Consider the following 23174-nt stretch of genomic DNA (forward strand, 5'->3'; position numbering starts at 1 on the left):
ACAGAATGGTCGAAAAGTGAGTAAAGAAGTGCTACCCATGTGAAGTAAGTAGCAAGACCGCTCCACCAGAAGAGTTAGAGCGCACGCCATCGCCAGACCAGCCCTGGACTTACCTTGCAATTGACCTGCTGAGCATCTCTGAAGGTAACTACCTGCTTGCTGTAGTCGACTACTACTCCAGGTGGCCCGAAGTTGCCTACATGAAAGTCACAAATGCAACCAATGTGATTAATGCTCTGGAAATGATGTTCCAAATTCATTGCTATGCTAAGTATCTGAGAAGCGACAACGGTCAACCCTTTGCATCCAGAGAGTTCCATGATTACCTCACCACACATGGCATCATGCAGCTGAAAGGAGTACCATATTGGCCTCAGTCTAACGGAGAAGTGGAAGGATTTAACAGAACCATTCTGAAATCAGTCAAAATAGCCAAGATTGAAAAGAAAGATTGGACAATTGCACTGAAAAGTTCTGTTTCACTAACGGACCACTCCTCACTCAGTCACAGGAGTGACCCTGGCAAAGCTGTTGATGAACAGAGATCTCCGCAACAAATTGCTAAGCTTCACCAATATGCCTGCGGACGGTGATGAACCCCATGCCACCGCTTTAGAGGAGATTTGTGACAAGGACGCTCTGCACAAGTGGAAACGCAACATCGCTGCTAATCAGAAAAGAGGAGCCAAGGATCAGGACATACAACCAGGAGACACTGTTCTTTGCGAGAACCTACACAAGTCCAACAAGCTAGACCCCAACTTCGAATCACAGCCATATGAAGTCATCAGTAAACAAGGAAATGCAGTCATCATTCAACAACCCAACAGCCCACCCAAAATGAGAAATGCCGCTCATGTCAAGAGGTTCAACAGTGATGTCAGTCTCAGCGGCCCCTCCATTCCAAACCCAGTTACCACACCAGCTGAGTCTGTCCCAGTCACCACTCCCGTGCCCACCCATTTTCCCCCTTCCATAGGTCCAGAGCCAATGGCAGCGGTACCATCGCCTGTTCCTGGGACGTCGACTCGTGTCAGGTCCCCACCTGCATGGCAGAAGGACTATGTGATGTCTGACTGACCTCTTATGGAAAAAGAAGGAATGATTTTTGTTCAGAAGGAGTGAGGGGTGTGATTATTAAAGCTCCATAAAACTGACATACTTTCGTGTTTGATTCCTAACACGCCACATACATAAGAGGTGATAGTTGATATGTTGTCAACTAATCACAACATCAGGATGAGTATAAGCACTTGAAGTCAGGTTTGTCAAATTAGTTCTAGTTATCGGTGTTCGTTGGCATACAAAGTTAGTCTTCTCTTATTAGCGTAGTTAGTGATTAGAGGTAGCAACAATGAATTACAGATCAAGGGTTCCTATCGTCCAGCTAACTCTCAACGCTCGGCAGAAATTTCAGGTCCCCTCACTTAAAACAATGACCCTCTCACTGGACAATTGTATAATAAAATGTTTTAATGAATGCAATTGGTTGCCTTGTATATTCTGTTCTATTTACCAAACTCCTTTCTTGTCTTAAATTGAGCAGTTGCTGGTGTGATTGCTGGCTAGATTAGATTCAATTTGCATCAAGTAGGCAACTAAAAATGTAAATACTGTTGAACGATCGCCCAGGGACTCGCTGGCCAGGGTGCTGATCCCCCGGGACAAATAGTCACTACTATTGTAATTTGCACCTGTACCCAGTTCACGCTCGGGTCTCACGAGTTTGCATAGGCCGCGTGCGCGGAGATCACACGCCTAGTCGAGTTACGAGTTAGTCGGAGACTCCCTCAGGAGTCACCCAACACCGCACCCAACACAGCGACCACGATGTCGCAGACGTTCGGGCCCTCAATCACAACCTCAAGAGATCACCTTTTTATAGCAGCAAATGTTTATAGGACCTTTTTTGGGCAACACATCATAGTTTATCGATCACTTATTACTCGGTTGTGTCTCCCTCCCGGTTAACGTCCTTCCCACCAGGGCAATACATAAAACAAAAACGCTTTCCTCCCCGTTAGTTTTAGACTCAACTTCCGACAGGCAGAGAGACAGAGGTTTCAGTGTGCGGAAACAAGAGAGTTGTGTATTCACACACAAGTTTTCATTCTTATATCTTTCAGTATGGATGGCCCTGTCTAGACTTCGGGCCATATATGACGTAGACTTCTATCTGTTTACACACTTCTCCTGCACTCCTCAAAAGGTCAAATGTGGTTTCACCAATGCAGCATTCACTAACCACATCCTCTGCATCTGTCATACTGAAACATTTGTTCTTAAACTTCTACACATTAGCAGTTCTACATATCTATCTTAAGATGCACATCTATTAAGCATTTAAAATTCAAAAAGGTAAAAAAGTTCCAAAAACATTTTGCAAGCTATTTCTTAAAATACATTTGCCAATGCACATTCTGAAAATATATGCAAGCACTTTCTTAACATTTGCCAATGCACATTCTGAAAACATATGTGTATACTAGAGATCAAAACTTCTCTTGAAAACACAAAACTTGATATAAGTATGCATGAAAAAATGCTAAAACCTTTATATATGTCTGCAAGCATTTAAAACTTAAATGCACAACTTGGATATACGTATGCACAAAGTCAAACACAATTGCCAAATGCACATTTTTCGTTAAGAAGCATAATTTTTTTCTATTTTTTCTCAAAATTATTTCTCCAAAGTCCATCAAAACGAAAGCTCCTTCAGGTGCGTTCAACACCCTGCTCTGGAACTTTGGAGAAAGAAAGAAAGACATAAGTCCTTCACTGCTTCCATGTCATCGTGTACGGGTCCCAGAACACCGGAACAAAGAATCCATTCTCATTCACATAGCCAGGCTCGTTGCATTTCCCCTGGACCAGGAGCCTCCTTCCCATCTGGGAGCGGTCGGATCTATCCCACTGCTTGATATGCTCTTGCAGGTAACACTCGGGGTCGCAGTACACCTCGGAGAGGAAAAACGGTGACTGCCCTCCAGCCCTCCGGCCCTCCATTCTCATGACTCTCTTCTTGTGCACTCCCGGCTCTGGCTCGAAGATCTCCACATGACCATCGCCCCATGCAATGTGGCCCCAAACTCTTTCTCCGTCGGCTCCGTACTCCCATATGGAAACATCACAGGGCACTTTGTTGCGGCCCATTGCCACGGCATACTCCTCCTTGGAGAACTCCTTGCGGTTCAGGTGGGTACTTATCAATCTTGAATTACCAAAATGTTCCATTAGGGTGACCCAATCCAGCACTTTAAGATGTCTGAGGGCTTGATTACGCCGGGTTTCACCAAGCGGATTTTGACCCACTCGAATGGACTTGTCAGGAAATGAGAGACCGACATCTTCTCTGGGCAGGGTACCACAAAAAGCCTGTAGCGTCCCCCCGCTATCAGCCGTCCTGCTTTGAAAAATCTCAGTCTGTCATCGCGCCTCTCCTCTTCTTCGATGACGTACTTCGTTCAGGCAAAACCGCTCCAGCCTTAATTCTCTCATCAGCAGTCTGTCTGACCTTTTCTGCCTTATCTCGCCATTCTTCCCTATGTGAAGCAAATCCCTCACGGGGGTCCATTGGAAACTCCTGGTGGCTTTTCGCCACCTTCTCGGCCGCTGCTTTAGGATCCATTTTGGCAAAATGCTTCTCAAAACGATCCACGAGTTTCTCCCGACACTCCTTAAAAGAAATCAAAGTCTCTGCGACCTCTCTGTCGCGGTCCGCAGATCCAGTGCCATTATTGAAAGTACTGTTAACCGTCTTGTTATCAGCTTGGGTATTCATGATTTGTCTAAGTTCGTTTGGTTCTTTTGTCTAAGGGCCTCAGATAAAAAAAAAAAAAAAGCAAACGTAAAAGACACACACATACATGCATTTTTTGGGGGGGGATGAACAGGTGGTGACCTCTGGTCTGTGCTATTCATCTTCCGTTCTGAGGCGCCGAGCCTTTAATTTAGCATCTCAGAACCGTTACCCCTTCAGTTGAACGGGATGTGGTTAAACAAATGGGCCCCACATCTCTCTGTTTGTTCGCTTTCCTACCTAACCGGGCCCAACGGCCTTTTGGGCGTTCAACTTTTCTCCCTTTTATCTTTTGTTTTTCTGAAGTGGTGTTAACAATAGGCCTGTATCTTCTCCACATCATATTGATACATAGAGGCACTTTTTTTTCCAGTATTGTCAATAGAACAATAAAACCCAATACGGCCATTCCTGCCATCAGGAGTGGCCACTTTATCCAATTCCATAAGTTAGTGACAACTGTCGTTATCTGATCTCTTGTCCACTCCCATATCTCTCGACCTATATCAGCTATGGCATTTCCCATGGTTCCCACTACAGATCCCTTTACCTACATTAAAATCATCATAACCCAAAGAGGGCCATTCCATGCTATCACAAACGATTCCTTGGCCGTCACTGTCAACCATCTGCTTTATCGCTCCTATGGTCACTGGTAGTACATGATGATCTACGTTTAGGAAAATATTGTAAGGATTAAGGCACTTTGTCCCATTTCCAAAAAATGGCAAATTACTTCTTATCACAGTAGGTCTCTTTTGTATGATTTCTCCTTTAATTATTTCTCTGTTCTATGGTTTTCGACTGCCACTCCCAACTCTGAGCTATGCTCTTATCTCGGTCTACATCATATCGATATCTTTCCCACTTAAGACCCTTTACATCCAGCTTATAATAAGTTCCCCAAACGTCTTTCCAGTCCCAATCAGATTTTCTTTAGCAGTGTATATTTCCAACCATCCTTGCCTTCTCTTGTGATAACGATGAATGGAAGATTTATAGTTTTTCTGGTGCCCAGGCTGTGGTGAGTTTTTATACCTATGTGGATGGCAGAAGGAATACCTGGATAGGCCTTTGTAATATCTTCCTCGGGGTATGCATAAACAGCTCCTACTAGAGTCATGTATTGGCTAGTCCAATAAGTTCTCATCTTTTGTGGCAGACTTCGAAATGGTCTCTTCCTAGCTATGGGGCCTGAAGTTATTTTTTGACATTTTCTTAAACCTTGTGCCCATCTTTTTCTCCCCCCCAGGATAATACCTAGCCCAGTTCTGTTCTGTGTTGGTTTTAGCCAATTTCTACACCACCCAATAGTTTCCTGCACTGATCCTAGGTGAGTGTGACTCCAAGTGCCACTTCCCCCGTGCCAGGTGCTATGATTTAAACCTTCCTGTCTCATGCGTGGGTCTGCTTCTACTGCGTCGTTCTATGGATTGATCTCTTTTTATGCAACCTTCCCTATAGAAATTCATCCCTGCCTGGGTATAAGATGTTTTCCAGGGTTGGGAGATGCCAGGCGTCTCCCATAACTCTTCTGCGGTAGGAGCATAAGGAATAATATTATACTCTTCATTTGTACCTCCATACCACTCTGGAAGGTTGCTTGTTGCTTTCTGAGGTGGTCTGGTTTGATATTGTGTAAGGGGTGTGAACTCCCTCCCTGTGGCCGTCACCCAGATGGGGTCCGCTGCTGGTGGTTTACGGGGGTCATACCTCCTCACCTCCACAGGTTTACTACGTTTGTTTACTCACTGGACAAATCTTGGATTCCCACCCCCATTAGCGGTACTTGTTTTTATTGGTGGTCTAATGTGCCCTCTTGAATTTAGTTCTTCCACTGTGTGTGTAACCCCCTCTCTCATCATGAACCTGGGCCTTGGCCTGCTGGGCTGTTCATAATCCCGCCATTGGTCATCCCATCCAGTCTTGTCGTGAGACTGGGTATATTCTGGGATAACCAACTCCTCCTCCTCCGACAAATCTTCGTTCGCTACCTCATCATAATTGTGTGGGGTTTGGGGTCTGTTAGCGGACCTCCTCCTATTACTCTCTTTGTATGATACATTTTTCTGTTGACGAGGAGGTAGACTTGGTGGGGCTAACAGACAATAGCCATCATCAGTTTCCTCCACCTGGCTTCTAGTCTTATGTTTTGCCTCTAACAATCTGGTATGACTAATTTCCAGGCTTCTGAGTGTCTCTTCAATTATGTCTTCCTTGTCTACAAGAATGACTACATTCTGGATCCCCTCAGCTGCCTCAAATGGCATGTTCACGGTTACGGCAACAGCCAACTCCCTTCCTGACAATCCTCCTATGCGCTCTCCACCGGTACGAGCTCTGACCACAACCTTTCTTTCATCGTTCTCACGACAATGTACTACGGCTTCAGTGAGGATGTTTTCCAAGTGCTGATGTATCTGACTGGCTACTACTACCCCCACATGTAAAGACGCGCACTTTCCGCTCATCTTCCCTCGTGTCTCTAAGCAGAATAAATGTCCTTTCTCTGGGTTGTTTACGGCTACCCTGTGTAAGCTTTTCTCATATGAAGGTCCCACACGCCTGCTGACCTCTGCCTCCTCTTGACTCTTTTCTGCCATATTCTTTCCTTTAATTATTACCAGGGTCCCTTTCTCTCCAGTGGCCAGCTCATCTAGCTTCAGCGCCGCTACGGTATACCATACCCCCCCCCAGAACCACCGAAGTAGGCCTCCGCTCTAATGAGGCTTCATCTTCATCATCTGATGATGTTAAATCTTAACCCTGTGGTGGAGGTGCTGTAGGTAACTCTCTTTCTCCCTCTCTCTCCTGTTTCTCTCTGTTGTACAGAGCCTCAGAATAACTTCCTGCTTCTGCTAGCTCCCTTAATGCATGTGCTGCTGTGGCATATGGTTTCGGAGGGCTTCTAACCTCGAGGTTAGAAAACCTCTCATTTAGCTCGCCGTACGGTGGTGGTTGATTTCTTTCCACAATCACTTCCTTTACTCTATGATAGTGTCTTTCATTCTGTATGAGGTAGATAAAATGTGTGTCTGGGTGTGATGTGGCCAGTGTGGCCAGGCAGCAGAAACTGGCTTCAGTATCGTAGCCAAATTCTCCTTTTCCGAATGGAGTTGTTACTATTGTTTTAGTCCTTGCCACCTGGACCCCTTTAGACATAATGTCACAGAGATAACATTCCTGTATGTTTAGATTATCGGGCATTAGCAGGTGTTTAGGTGTATAACAGCATTGAACCACCCACTCTTTGTTACTCCCAATAACTTTTGTCCGGATGACTGTACCATCCTTAAAAGGAACGGTGCCTGGGAGGCTCGTTTTTTGTTTGCTAAACTCAGTTGGGAACGGATTTTGCAGAGCGGCGGCTACTCCCACACCGTGATTGAGATATAAATTTGCCGGATTTAATGCCGTTGCCTTTTCGTCTGGCTCATATATCGATATGTCACCTCTTACGAGAGTTACATTGTGCGTAATTCTCTCTCCTGTGGGGTTCGTGTTCCTGTCTCCACTGAGAGACCTTCTGGGCCACTCCTTCTCGACTGTTTTCAGAGGATACATCCTCCTCGGAACTCTCGGGCTCCCACTCTGACCCCGCAAATGAAGCCATTGGTAAAACTCCGAATACACTTTACTTCACGCGGGTACTCATTTTTTGGTGGATTAAAATGATAACCCAAATTATTTTTTCAGAATTCAAAATATACTTCACCAATGACACGTGGCAATTTGAAAAACTGGGGATTAACTAATAACCCAAATTATTTTTTCAGAATTCAAACATACATCACCAATGACACGTGGCAATTTGAAAAACTGGGGATTAAAATAATAACCCACATTTTCCAAGACTTCAAACATTCATCACCAATAACACGTGGCAATTTGAAGCTGGTGATTGAATAATAACCTAAACTCAGTCCGTCATTAGGGCTCAGAATAACCACTTCCAAAGTTACTCAAAGTAAAATTCAACCATTCTATCGAGAGTGCTACGAGTATATTAAATAACCAGGTTGCGACCCTGTTTCTGCTTTTAACTCTGCTCTTTACACAAAGCCACCCTTCTCTGGGCGGTTAACTTTGAAGCTCTCTCTAGTCCTCCGTTATAATAGATAACGTTCTGTATAGTTTTCTTCGTAAGCACTGGGGCCGGTAGATTATATGAACAATAAACGTGATTCCTATCTGAACTAGTATCGATAAGAAACGATAACCGATATTATTTCACATAAAACCAGTACTACCTTGGAAAAACCAACAGAATAATGTTACCGTTCTTCTACGGGTGTTTGGGACCTCCCTAGACTACTTGCAAGTTTTATCTGCCGTAAAGCTCACCGGTTTTAATGGCGCCTTAGGTTTTCTTTTCTCTACAAGTTTTCTGTACCTGGAGCTTTCCGGTTTTAATGGTAGTGGAACAGGTCTTCTAGCGAGTTTGTGCACTCGTGACTTTTCCGTTTTGTAATCGGTTTAAGACACAAGTCCCATCTGGGGTGCCATGTTGAACGATCGCCCGGGGACTTGAGGTGCGCGCTGACCAGGGTGCTGATCCCCGGGACAAATAGTCACTACTATTGTAATTTGCACCTCTTCCCAGTTCACGCTCGGGGTCTCACCAGTTTGAATAGGCCGCGTGCGCGAGAGATTGCAAGAGATTGCAAGAGATTTTTTGGGGGTCGCCTTGTCACGATCTGAATCTCTGCCAGTGGCTATTTCTTAAACTAATTAATGGTCAAATATTTACTATTGTGTTAACATTTTAAATGCGTTAGAACACGTTCATATCGAAGACGAGTTCATTCAGAATCAGCTACATTTATTAGCAGGTCGACTTGACTGATTTCCTTCTCATACGTTCCCGTAGCGCCACAGTGCATTTCCCTGTTGAAGCTCAGCTTCTATGGACTTCAATGGGGCTGCTTTGAATTTTTTTTTCAGTGCTTCGAAACTTTACGGTCATTGGATAAATGCTGCGATTATGTCCCGCCCATGGACGCTCAGGTGGGGGTGAATGGAGGAGTGGGCTGGCCTGGATGCAGGGCTTCCGCGTGATGATTGGAGGGTCTGTTGAAAGACATCTCCTTATGATTGACAATAATTTTGTACTATAAAAAGTTACCGAAGCTATTCAAGCTCAGTCCCATCGCGGATTCTGTAAGTGTAGTCGAAAGAGCTGCTGCAACCTATCTCTTGGTATTTGCTTGGCGAAGTTGCTAGCGAGTTTTCATCATACATTTTATACAATTATACACCACATGCCTTTTTTCAGTTGAACCTAATTCCCACATTTTCTTCGAGTTTATTATTGTTTCGTTGATCGTTCCTTCATTCATTCATTCCTTCATTCATACATAGGCCTACTATTCATACAGTAGGCTCGGCTAGTGTCGTAAGGGCCAGTGAACTAGAAAAACAATGTAAAATATATATGATTTATGAAAATAAACTTCCCCTATTTGAAAGACCAGCAGCCATCTGCGCGTAATAAAACTCTTCTCGTTGCGCTTATTGTGAACTTTGATCGCTATTTTCCAACAGAGAGGTATGCCCTTCTGAATGTTGAAAGGTGGATGCAAAATCCCTTCGAATTTGAGAGTCCTCAGGCTTAAATTGAGTTGACGTTTACAGTGCGTGTCCACTGCAGCGACGCGAATCGCTTGCCATTGCTCGCCTTCCCACAGTTCACCACGCTCGGCGGTTTCAAACAGATGAATGTAGAATGTAGTTCTCTAAAATCACTCGTAGTTGTCATGGCCAAGTGTGCAGACTTGGGTTTACGTAGTTGCAACATCGATCAAAATACAACTTGTATACAAAATACAAAACTGCTTAATAGAAATACATGTTGACATGTGTAAAAACGTTTTACTATATTCGTCAGTCTCTGCCACAGTAATCTGTCGATATGATAGTGAGTTCCAGCCGGGCTAGCTAGCTAGCTACTACAGAACGAAGTTACGTAATGTCACTAGACTGAATTAGAAAGTACAAGCACCAACAACTTCGGCAACCTTCGTTTTTTTATTATTAATACCTCTGTACAAATACAGCTATGTATCGTACAGGACTGGGTAAGCAGCCACACAAACGATTTGTTTCTCCTCCACCTTGAAACCTAGAAAGCTAGAAATGTTTACCATGTTGCTACGTTTCGAGAAACAAGAAAACACTCCGATTGGCCATCGCTAGCGAAAATCGCTCCTCATTTGCGTAAAGTTGAGAAAATCTCAACTCTGTTGCGTCGCGTTGCTACCCACAATGGACCACGCAAGCAATTCGTCTGGCTCCATATAAAATGAATGGAAAACATGTTGTCGCTTGCATCGCGTCGCTGCAGTGGACACGCACTGTTAGTCCTACAGAAGAAACCGAGTTGTTACAGCCCAGCTGCGATCGCACTGACGCTATGGATCTGTGACCTTATCATTCTGGATAAGCATTTCGTCAGAATATCCTGTCCTCAGTAGGGCCACTATTTCTAATTATATGCTTATTCCTTTCACTACCACGTACATGTGCAAATTGGGATTTTTTGTGCTCACACAAATGAAGACAAGCACAGAAACTGACTGAATGCTGGGCCTGATATTCGTGTTGCGCTCTCCTCCTGCACCACGGACTGAAATGCACTACAAAAACGCAGACAGGCCCAGCTATCCCATTAGCAATGTTGAAAAGGATACAACATGTTTTGTATAATTTGTAATCTTTTTGTAATTATTTCATATTTTGTTACAATATTGCTGGTTCAATTGAATGTTGAAAATAAGAATACATGGGCTATATGTTTTTTTATAGCTGTATGTCCAATTAGGCACTTATTGGATACCTTCTTTAAACATTGCTGGTTCAATTGTTCAGAGAGAAGTGATCACTCAGTCTGAGATAGCTTATTAACAATTGCAGTAGGCGTACAAGTTCTGAAATAACAATACAATAACAGTAAAATATCCTCATTCTTGTGCAATAATGGTCAAATCCACCTTTATTTTGTGATTTACGAATAATCTCTATTGGCTTGGGTCGCGAAGGCTTGTGACTTTTAAAATATGGGTCCCCAGAAAAAAAGTTTGGGAAACACTGTGTTAGTATACCGAAAATGTCAGTAAATCGAGATGGTGCTGCTGTCTGTCCTGTCGAAAACCATTCACAGGTGCCGTTTGTGTTTTTTACCGATTCTTCCTGTTAAAAGACAGACAGTCCGTCTGTCCAATCAGGAGGGTCTGTCTCCTGCTAGATAGGCCCTACCTTTTCCGTCGAAGTTAATGTTGTTGTGTTTTCCTATTTGCCGTTGTGTTTTCCTATTTGCCGTTGTGGTTTCCTATTCGCCGTTGTTTTCCTATTTGCCGTTGTGTTTTCCTATTCGTCGTTGTGTTTTCCTATTCGCCGTTGTGTTTTGCGATTTGCCATTGTTTATGCGCTTCATAGCCACCGTACAAATATTATGTTAAGCGCGAGCATAGATTGTTGACATGGCTATCTGGAGCAAAGACGAACATTAATACTTTTAACTTTTTTATTAACTATTAACCACAATAGGAAATGATATATATATATTTAAACAATATTAGTCTTGCCTTCAGAAGCTTTTGTTAAACACACCCATTATTCTTTTTTTGATCGTGTCATCAAGCCAGACTGCTTTTGTGGGACAATGAAGGTCCCCAGTGACTATGTTTCACCCCACTTACATTTGAGGGAAACGTCTTGTAGCCTATATGGTTCTGTGAATATTCCCCTTTCAAAGGCAAATGTTCAATAAAGTATATTTTAGACACAGTTCTCAAACTTTTATTTATTTCAAGTTCAAGTCTTTTATTTGTCAGGTACACAGAACAACACAAGGGGCCCTATCTTGCACCCAGCGCAATTGACTTAGTCAACGACGCAAGTGTCATTCCTAGTTTGAACTTGACGCAAAGCCGACTTTTCCCTCCACAGACGCACTTCAAAATGACTTTGCGCTCCCGTGGGCGGTTCAGCGAAAAAGGAGGCGTGTTCTGGCGCAAACATTCCCTGGTGCTATTTTGCAGTTTCCGAAAAACAATTCCGCCACTGACCGGGAAAAACGTGGCCTAAAGTCAATGGGATAATATTCAGATGCTATTTTAAGGGCGCAAGCTTGGTCCGTGCACACTGCTGGCGAGGCCAGGGTCTTCTGTCTGCAAAGCTACGTTACATTGTTTTGATTTATGGCGTGTTACATTTCTTCAATGATTATAAAAAGATTTTCATAAGACATTTCTATGTATGTGAACTTCATTTGTAACAACGGTGGCAATTTCCTCCCATGATTGTTTAACCGAAGCTAATTTGGTTAGGTTTCTTCTCCCATGCCCATCAGAATTTGGTTTATTCGCCATGAAGCTTATGTTACACAAATACGCGATTTGCTGTGGTAGGAAGGTGCAAACAATAAACATATGCTGGTATAAATTAAGTACATTACTTAAACTAATTCTAAGAACTAAACAATTTAAAAATATAACAATTTAAACAAATTAAATATATGTAAAAATAAGAATAATAATTTGAATGAGTAGCATGAGTGGGCAGTTTAGTGCAATGAGAAAACTGCTCTGCCTTTCTCATACAATGTCACTTCTCTATCTTTTACGGCCCTGACGACAACGTCGATCTCCTCGGCTGTGAACCGCTGGCATGAGCCTGGCAAATCCGCCATTATAATAGCAATTCGCCATGGAACAAGCGCTGCTCTTAAAGGGGATGTGAGATGATGCTCTGATTGGTTTATTGCACGTTACGCCCCCAAACCACACCCATTAGTAATGTAGCTACTTCAAACCAACCCTTTTTAAATTTGCGCCAGGCGCAAAATCATGTATCCCGCCGGCAAAATAACAACCAAGCTGAAGTCACGCCCACAAAGTTACTTGCGCTTTGCGTTTTGATACTTGTGTTTCACATTGTCTAAATAGGGGGGAAGGTCAGACTGGGCACTGAAATTCTTAAGACAAGACAACGCAAGCACCTGGCATAACATAACATATAAGTACACAGAACATAAATTACATCTATGCTGAGCTTAAATAAGTGAAACATACAGATAGCAATAAATAATCAACCATACTAACCCTAATACTAAAACTTCCTCAGTTACAGATAACAATAAATAATACACTATACTAAACCTAAATGCATTACATTATTACATTATTACCAAGTCTTGTTAGATCACGTTATATCCATTAATAGGCGTTTGGTTTTGTAGGATGAACATATAAAACACAGGACACATTTCTACACTGATAATAAATTGAAGGCAGTGTGAATTTTGTGGCATTTCGTTTGAATATAAAGTTGACAGTAAGCTATGGTAAGTCTGCATTATGGAAGATTTCGGTTACCAAAATAACTATTAAGCTTTCTTTGCCTGGCGAGAACAACGACAGAGCTGTTCATGTTAACAGTTTATTTCATCCGATACAATGCGTTGAAAATCATACTCTTATCACGAAGAAAAAAAGCAACATATGTGATGAGTTCCATCTATAATAGTCCTATATTTAGCCCTACAACCTATAACTAAAAAACAAGTGAAAGGAATACTATACAGTGACAGAATACATTTCTGTTAAGTTTGCATCATGTTTGCTGATTCTTATCGGACTTGTACCGCATTCTGCCCATAGATTCTGCCACTGCAATGCCTTAGCTCACATGCTCGTAACCATATAAATCTATGCTTGCGATTAGTTGTCACAAAGTATGACGTGTACAGCTAGTTGCAAGCGTGCACGAGGTCTCGGAGTTAGGGAAAAAAAGAGCCACTGTTTAAAGCTAGACCGGAAAAGTCGGAAGTGGAAAGATGGCCACGTCCTAGTCTCGCAGTCTCGCTTGCCTCACTGCGCCACTGAGCACTTTTCATAGAAATGAATGGGGACGCCATCTTCGAAGACAAAAGTAGCTTACTCTAGTTATATTAACTCTATGGCTAGAGAGCCACCACAGAGCCACGTCATTATGTCACTGTGTACGTCTCATCTTTCCCAGCAACGCTAGCGCGGCAGCACCAAACACAAAGCAGAGCCCATCAAAAGGCTGTTTATCAATCCGAAGAATGCTAACAGTGCGTTCACACTGCAGCGGAGTGGGGCGTCAGCTTCCAATTAATTTTCAATTAAACCAGGCACTGACGCTCGCATAGGGCATTGTGGGAAGGAGAGCGGAGAGTTGCAGCAGAGCCTGTTTAAGGAGAGCCTGCCCACTCCCTATTAAGCCCCATTGTACCAAATTTTGTTGCAGTTCCACTGAGTGATCGCGGTCGAGTGCAAAATGAATGGGAGTATATAGAGCTAAACGGCTACATTTGTCTCTTTCACCTGATTGTCGTTGAGAAATCTCAGATTTGATTGTAGTTTTTGCATGTTCAACATGCATTACAGTTCGAAAGTTGAATGAACGAGTACTTGTGTCCTTTCGATTTCTTACAGGGTAAGTCGTTGTTGCCCATAACACGCTAGCAACTGACTACGACCAGAGATCCTGCTTGATGGCATCCGAAGCAGAACCAGAATAGCAGAGCATTAGCAACATTAGCAACAACATAAGCAAACCAAAACTCTTTCTAGCATGTGTATTGACAGGGAGAGCCTCCCCTGTCAGCTGTTTTGTCGATGCCTCGAGAGAAAAGTGGCAGTAACCAGAGCTTGCCGTCAAGCAGTATCTCGGGCCGTACAATGTGTATGACGTCAATGACATTTTAAAAGGCTTTTTAGAACAGAAAGGTGACTTTTTAAAAATCTATCCCCCAGCGGTGTGTATTTTTTTGCCTCCCCTTTCAAATTCAACATTCAAATTACTAGACAAAAAATTATATCCTGAGAAAAGTGGATTTTGAGGGGTATAGCTCCATGGACCTCCATTCATTCTGCCCTCGACCGTTAGCGCCCTCATATTGAACTAAAGTGGAACTGCAACCAGTTCACAACCTGGAAGTTTCCAGAGAGTGGGAGTTCTCGCCATATTAGACATCCTCTGGGTTGCAGGTTGGATTTTCTCAACTTTATGTAATTGAGGAATGTGAAAACGCTAGCGTTGGCCAATCGGATTGGTTTCTTGTTTCTTGTAACGTAGCAACCGTTGGTAATGGTAAACATTTTCTAGGTTTCAAGATGTAGGAGAAACTTATCGTATATGTGTCTACACACCCACTTGTTTTATATGCCTCTGTACGATTAAACAGACGTTAACAAAAAATATATACCTGGCGCAGGGTTGCCGAGGTTGTCGGTGTCCCTGTAGTCCAGGTAAAATAATTTTTTTCAGCATAGATCATTTCTATGAGGTGTCCAGAACAACATACTAAAAGTCCTAAGAAATCCTAGTTGTGGAAAAATTCTCATCAATCCGAGATGTGTGCCAATAAGGCCAGGCAATATCACACCCCAATGGGGCTATTTTATTCCTTTACTCCTATCAAAATTAAACTTTACACAAGAAAAATACCCATGAAAAGTAAACATTTTTATATTACAGGTTTCTTTGAAAATGAATTGTAATATGCAGATGAGCTATACACTAATCGAATATGCCCAAAATACACCCAAATAGGAATAATTTTTTCCTTTGCTCCTACCACAATAAAACTTTACATAGTAAAAGTATACATGAAAAGTAACTTTTTTTGTATTACAAGTTTCTTTTGAAATTATATTGAACATGCACATGAGCGCCACACTTATTGAATATGTCCTAATTTGCATAGGCAGAAACACCATTCATTTGTATGACAAATACATTGGCCCAATCTTCATCCAATCATCCTACTGCCAATGGGTGATGGCAATGCTGCTTTTAGACTGGCCTCTAACCTGAAAACTGCCTGGCTTGGTAGTACCTGCCAGGGGTATAACCCCCGCCGGTATAGTCTTCAGGGTCACGGAGGCACATAAGCCTCCCCACCACGACAAAGTAACAACAATCCCCAGTGGAACCTCAAACTCCGGCACTGCACTACAGTGGATCTCATCCTATCTGTTGGGAAGATCCTACCAGGTCTCCTGGGGAGACAAAGTTTTAGGACCCCGCCAGCTCTCCACTGGTGTCCCACAGGGCTCTGTCCTTGGACCCCTCCTCTTCTCCCTGTACACCACCTCACTTGGACCAATCATCACCTCCCATGGCTTCTCCTACGCTGCTACGCTGACGACATGCAGCTGTTCCTGTTGTTCCCCCCGACTGATCCGGGGATCTCAGCTGGGATTGAGGATTGATCACAGACATCTCCGCCTGGATGACCAAGCACCACCTCCAGCTGAATCCCGCCAAAACAACTTCTCATCATCCCGGCCAAACCCTCCATCTCCCACGATCTCTCAATCATCATGGGATCTGCGATGGTGACCGCTTCATACTCTGCCAGGAACCTCTGGGTTACCATGGATGAAAAGCTCTCCCTCACAGCCCACATTTCTGCAGTCACCCGGTCATGTAAATTCACCCTGTACAACATCCAGAAGATCAGGAGATACCTGTTTGAGAATTCCACCTAGCTGCTAGTCCAAGCACTTGTCCTCTCAAAGTTGGACTACTGCATCTCGCTGCTCGCCGGTCTCCCAGCATGCGCAACCCGCCCTCTCCAGAGCATTCAGAACGCAGCAACCCGCTTGGTCTTCAATCTACCCAGACGCTCCCATGTTACCCCGCTCCTCATCTCTCTCCACTGGCTACCCATCACTGCCCATATCAGATTCAAGTCCCTGGTACTGACCTTCTGAGCGGTGAACGGAACTGCACCCGACTACATCAAGTCTCTCCTCCAGCCTTACACCCCCACCCGTCACCTACGGTCTTCTTCTGACAACCGTCTGGTGGTCCCACCTCTCAAGAGCGCCTGGTCCCAACACAAGCTCTTCTCCTCTCTGGCCCCCAAGTGGTGGAATCAACTCCCCACCGCCATCAGAGACACTGACTGTCTCCCCACGTTCAAGAAAAGGCTCAAGACGCACTTGTTCCGGTATTTAGGAATGATTGGCTGGACCTGATGTTAGTTTCCTCCAGGATCACAAGGACTCTTATTGAGAGACTTGTTGCTCTTGTTGGTTAGTTGTAACTGACTTAAAATGATTGTACTCGCTTAGAAAAATATTATTGTTGCTTGCTTTTTCCACAGGTACACTCTTGCATTTCTGAGGTTCATGTTGTTTAATTGTAACTTGTCTAACTACATGCTCTTATGGTTTTTCCCTTTGGGACTTATTTGGTTTTACAAAATGTATGCTTCCTGTTTTGGCTACCCGCAATGTTTGGGGCTATCTCGTTGTTATGATCAGTGTCCTATGCACTTTGGTAAAGCTCTCTCTTGGAAGTCACTTTGGATAAAAGTGTCTGCTAAATGCATTAATGTAAATGCAACTCTCCATCCAATGTCAACAGCTGCAAAGTTCCATAGTTTTCGGGTCTTTACCAAATGATTGGAGTGGAAAAGGGGAAGTGAACGTATGGACCCAAAAGACTGGGGGTGGCATGTTTTTGATGGGAGATTTAAGCCAATAATGACCATCAGGTCATTGGCAGTAGGATGATTGGATGAAGATTGGGCCGATGTATTTGTCATACATATGAATGGTGTTTCTGCCTATGCAAATTAGGACATATTCAATAAGTATGGCGCCTATTTGGGTGTATTTTGGGCATATTCGATTAGTGTATAGCTCATTTGCATATTAAAATTCATTTTCAAAGAAACCTGTAATACAACAAATGTTATTTTTCATGGGTAGTTTCATTGTGTAAAGTTTCATTTTGATAGGAGTAAAGGAAAAAAATAGCCCCATTGGGGTGTGATATTGCCTGGCCTTATTGGCACACATCTCGGATTGATGAGAATTAAACATATTTATAGTGAACTACAACTCTGTATTAACTGTAGTTAATACAGGGTTATAGTTTGTGTAAAACGGTGTCATGGACAAGTGTGCAGACATGGGTTCATGTACTGGCAATATATTGATCGTTATTGATATACAGGTGCTCCTGACTCAATCAAAATACAGCTTTTACTCGGCATGATGCAAGGAATCAGATTCGCTGACTAGATGTTGCATGATCTTGTCAACTAGGCTATACAGCACTTCATATATTTTCCATTAACATTCGCTGGATTATGGCCACTACACATTTACTGTATGGCTAGCGAGTCACTGCCAACCAGCATTTCAACGTTGAATGTCAATCGTGTGCTGGGTGAACTAGACTAGCTAGACTACTGTAGTATCAGAAACCCTGCGCCAGGTATATATATTTTTTGTTAACCCTCGCTGTATAGTGCTTGTGTATTACATTTGTGTTAAATATAGGGTCATACTTAATAAAGTTCAAAACAAACTCAAAATGTGTGTTTCTAAAAACTTACAGCAATGGTGGTCAAAGGATTCTGTTCATCTTGTTGGTCGCGGTAACCCCGCCCCTGAGGCAAGCGGATCTTACTTGGTTCCTACTTTAGCCAAGCTCTGTTGTGGTGCTAGTTAAGAACCACTTTCCCTGGTTCGGAGCCGGTTCTTATAGCCTGACGTTGTCATACTCATAATTCTAGTCAGAATATGAGTCTGATAACTCTCCATTGGGCTGTGACTATGGGGCGTGTTTCAACCGAACAAATGCCTCTTCGCTCAATTGGATAGACCTACAACCAATCAGAGCAACGTAATATCAGAGAATGTCTAATTTAGAGAGAACTGCCACTCTCGGGAAACTTCCGGGTTCTGAACTGGTTGAAGTTCCATGTGAGGGTGCTAACGAGCGAGTGCAGAATGAATGGAGGTCTATGGAGCGGTACCCCTCAAAATCCACTTTTCTCAGGTTAAAATTTTGTGTCTAGTAATTTGAATTCTGAATTCGAAAGGGGAGGCAAAAATAATACACACTGCTGGCTGTTAGATTGTTTTAAAGTCGCCTTTCTGTTCTAAAAAGCTTTTGAAAATGTCATTGACGTCATACTCATCGTACGACCAGAGCTACTGCTTTACGGCAAGCTCTGGTCACTTACTTTTTTCTCTCAGGGCATCGACAACACAGCTGACAGGTTAGGCTCTCCCTGTCAATACACATGCTAGAAAGAGTTTTTGCTTTCTAATGTTGTTGCTAATGTTGCTAATGCTCTGACATTCTGATTCCGCTTCGGATGCCATCAAGCGGGAGCTCTGGTCGTATCAGTCCTTCACTAACCAATCAGCATTCATTAGCAGAATGCTAGCGTGTTATGGGCAACAACGACTCACCCTGTAAGAAATCAAAAGGACATAAGTACTCGTTCATTCAACTTTCGACCTATAATCCATGTTGAACATGCAAAAACTACAATCAAATCGGAGATTTCTCAACGACAATCAGGCGAAAGAGACAAATTTAGCCGTTTAGCTCCATAGACTCCCATTCAACATGCACTCGCTTGCAATCACCCCCAGTGGAACTTTGGTGGAACTGCTGCCAAATTCGGTACAATGGGGCTTAATAGGGAGTGGCAAGGCTCTCCTTAAACAGGCTCTGGTAATATGTTGAAAAACGAATTCAACCCAAGCGCTCTTTCGTGACGTTGATTACGTTACTGTTGATCATCTGTCCATCATCGTATAAAGCCCGCCCTGACAATTTAATTGGTCCAAACAGCTCCTGTTCGGACATACTTTTTCCCCAAACGTGCCCCCCCCCAGACCCAACTTCCCGACCCATTTTTTTGTGGGCGGGGATAAGTTGGGCTGGCAGTAGTGATGGGAAGTTCGGACCATTTTACTGATTCGGTTCTTTGAATATCGTTCAGTAAAATGAACAAATCTTTTTTAGAGTCATTCGTTCATTTCAAGGGGGGGGGGGGGGTGCAAACACGTATCTTACACGTATCATATTCTCAAGTAGGTTAGTGCATGTGCACCAGCAGATACTATTTTAGAACAAATTCCTGCATTAAAATAATGTATCATGACAGTTTGTACGATTTGGTCATCTATTATCACACTAGCATTTCTTTATTACGGCAAACAATTACGCTGCATTGAACTATAAGTAAAGTACAAAAAAAGTTAAAATAACAAAACCTGTAATTATTAGGCTACTTGTGAACAACTATCATTCACGTCTTAATAAACCTAGTAATGCAAAAGTGAACAAGGTTAACAAATTATTTCTGTGTCCTCTTCAGGTCACGTGAAAAAGGATCCAAAGACTCGTACCCGGCAGATGAACAAATCGTTCACCTCCCAACCTGTACTGGTAGCTAGGGGAAACAAACGATTCGTTCATTTCCCAACTCGGTCTTTCTACGAGTCATTGGATCCTTTTTTCACATGACCCGCATTGTATTTTTTAGTAAAGGAAACAGTTTCCTCATTCCTTTCGCGTGGCTGCTGTTTTAGTAAGACGTGAATGATATTCGCTCAAGTCATCATACTGACTGGTTTTGTTATTTTCACTTTACATTTACACTTACAGTTTAGTGCAGTGTAATTGTTTGCCGTGATAATTAAATGCTGGTGTGATTATAAAGGACCATTTAAAACCATACAAACTGTCATGTTGTACTGTATTTGTACTGTAGGAGTCAGGTGGCTGAGCGGTGGGGAATCGGGCTAGTAATCTGAAGATCGTCAGTTTGATTCCCGGCTGAGCCAAATGACGCTGTGTCCTTGGGCGAGGCACTTCACCCTACTTGCCTCGGGGGGAATGTCCCTGTACTTACTGTAATCCGCTCTGGACAAGGGCGTCTGCTAAATGACTAAATGTAATGTAAATGTATTTAATAGAGGTTTTCTTAAAAAATATATGATCTGCCACACAAATGTGCAATTCAAGTGAAATGGTCTTATATTATATGGAAAGTTCTGTGTAAGAAACACTTGATTTAAAACTGAACTTTGAGTGACATTGTCCATAGGAGGGGGGCATGCAGCAAGTTCACAGTTCACACCAATTGAAAGAGGTCAGGTTACACATGTAGGGCCTACTGCACTTCATGTTGGTGCCAAATAAGGGTGGAGCCGGTGTTGAAGTACAGCTGTCAGTCATGGTTGTCTCCAAGGGGACTGTGGCCCTTCCCCACCCTCCCGCACAGTTTTGCATTAGTTGACTTGCGAGTCATCTTGAAGTTAGTGTGTCACTTTGAATGAAATGCCAAATTAATCAAATGTGATGTAAAATGTTTTTATTGTAACCCAAAATCCCAATATTGCAACATGTTACATTTATTAATAATTGACTCTTTGCATATAACAATAACACACTTTACATTATAGAAAACAGTATACAACCGTATGTTTTTTTAAGTTAAAAAAGTTTGTCAAGCAGAGCTTTGTAACAAAATATAAATATATATATATATATTTATATTTATATATATTATATATCTCGAAAGTATAGACATAAATAAGGTTAAATACAAATTAAATTAAATCGCACTATACAGCCACAAATAGATAACAATAACAGTAATTAAATCACACTAAAAATCCAAGACCAAGTCGGGAAATGAACGAATCGTTCATTTCTAGCTACCAGTACAGAGCCTATGCAGGTCACGTGAAAAATGATCCAAAGACTCGTAGAAAGACCGAGTCGGGAAATGAACTAATCATTTTTGTTTACTTGGACGAGCCTATTCAACAGTCCCGATGCGCGGCCACGAGAAAATGAACGAATCACTCTTTGAGAGGACTCGTTACTCCCGAGTCCTTGTAAGGATTCGTTCAAAATGAACAAATCGTTCACGAACGACACATCACTAGCTGGCAGCCAGGCTACAGTTCTTAGGCTGTCGAAAGAGAAAGAACTGGTTCGAGATTAAGCACTGGCTTCGAACCAGCACCCAAGATGAGTTGGTGGAAAAGGGGTATTTGAGAGGAGAGAAGCTCTATATTGGAACGACCTGTCCCAAGGCCATGCAACACAGTTACACACATTGACAAGCATGTTATACACAGACTAATACAAGTTCAGGTTTGCTTTATTTGTAATTTCACCATAATTAGTGTACATACCTACAGTGTAACACAAATTCAAGCAACACACAGAAACACACTTTAACAGCTGTAAAACGGACAAATACTGTCTATAAATGAACTGTGACCAGAGATAAGTAGATACCGACCAGAACGTATATATGATGTTGGATATCTAGATTGACATCTGAATCAAATCTGATAGTATAGTACCAACTGGCTAGTACCAACATCTCAGCCATTGAACTCTGGACCCCGGTGCAGTCTGGTTGATGACACCAAAAAACAGCCACTAGGGAGGAAGAATTGTTACCCCCCCCCCCCCCCACACACACACACACACAAACAAGAAATAGGTGCTGTCATTATGTAGCATTATGCTTCTGAAAAAGTTTATGATGGAAGGTTTAGTTATGTAACACCCTTTCACCAGCAGGTGAAACTATATAAATGTTATATATATATATAATATATATATATAATATATATAATACTAATTATGATAATATATTGTATTATCTCTGTGTCTAGGTTACGCCCCATAGACGTGGAGTTCATGAAGAGGTTGGGGAAGATAGTGAGCATTGTACCAGTCATCGCCAAAGCAGACACACTCACAATTGAGGAGAGACTGGAGTTCAAACAGAGGGTGAGGAGAATACACACTATGCAGATTATCAACCTTACAGAGACGAGTTTTAAAATCTACTCTCAAGTGCCTGCTCTTCATCTAATATAATCTATTCATCCTTGTTCTTTGTATACAATCTATTAATCTCTCTCACCTCTCTTTACCCACTCTGCCATTTCTGTATCTTTTCTTCCGTCCTCCTCGACCCATTTCCCTCCTCTCTCTCCTTCTATGTTTCTCACCTTCACCATTCTCTCCTACTCTCTTCTATTTCTGTCTATCTTATCCCTCTCTTACACTCAGCCTCCAATGGGAGTGAGAGAAAAGCTAGGCTTTGGTACAGTACCCATCCTAACTCCTCAAGAAAACCTCTCCACACACCAGCAATACTGTCTCTTTCTTCAATACTACACACTTTGTTTGTGTACATGATATAGTGTAGCTTGCAGGCCGAGGTTTTCTTTGAAATGTGATCCTACAGTACACTACTGCGGAATTTTTACACGAGAATCGCCTTAATAAATAATGGTACCACTGTGTAAACAAAGCACTTATTTTCCTGTTGACTTTTGAACCCTGACAGATAAGGCAGGACCTGCAGACTCATGGAATATGTGTGTACCCTGAGAAGGAGTATGACGAGGACACAGAGGATAGGATACTCAACAACAAGATTCGGGTAAATGTATTTGAAAGGACATCAACTCCATCTTCGGTTAAAGTGTTCAATATATTCAATGATACCATGTCATGACACATTCTGCAGGTCTTGTACATTACTACA

The 23174-nt window shown here is 42.6% G+C and overlaps 1 protein-coding gene across 2 annotated transcripts in view; it reads left to right on the forward strand.

The window, feature by feature from the left end:
* The window catches only part of septin12 (septin 12), a 152837-nt gene that overhangs the window by 115268 nt on the left and 14395 nt on the right, over positions 1–23174 (forward strand). For both annotated transcript variants that reach the window (XM_084678313.1, XM_084678314.1), the window contains exons 6-7: positions 22291–22408; positions 22974–23069. In XM_084678313.1, coding sequence (XP_084534439.1) covers positions 22291–22408; positions 22974–23069 — 214 coding nt within the window. The remainder of the gene's footprint in view (positions 1–22290; positions 22409–22973; positions 23070–23174) is intronic.

The sequence above is a fragment of the Hypomesus nipponensis genome, chromosome 17 (assembly GCF_054491055.1).
Source record: "Hypomesus nipponensis isolate SF chromosome 17, ASM5449105v1, whole genome shotgun sequence".
NCBI classification, from domain to species: Eukaryota; Metazoa; Chordata; class Actinopteri; order Osmeriformes; family Osmeridae; genus Hypomesus; species Hypomesus nipponensis.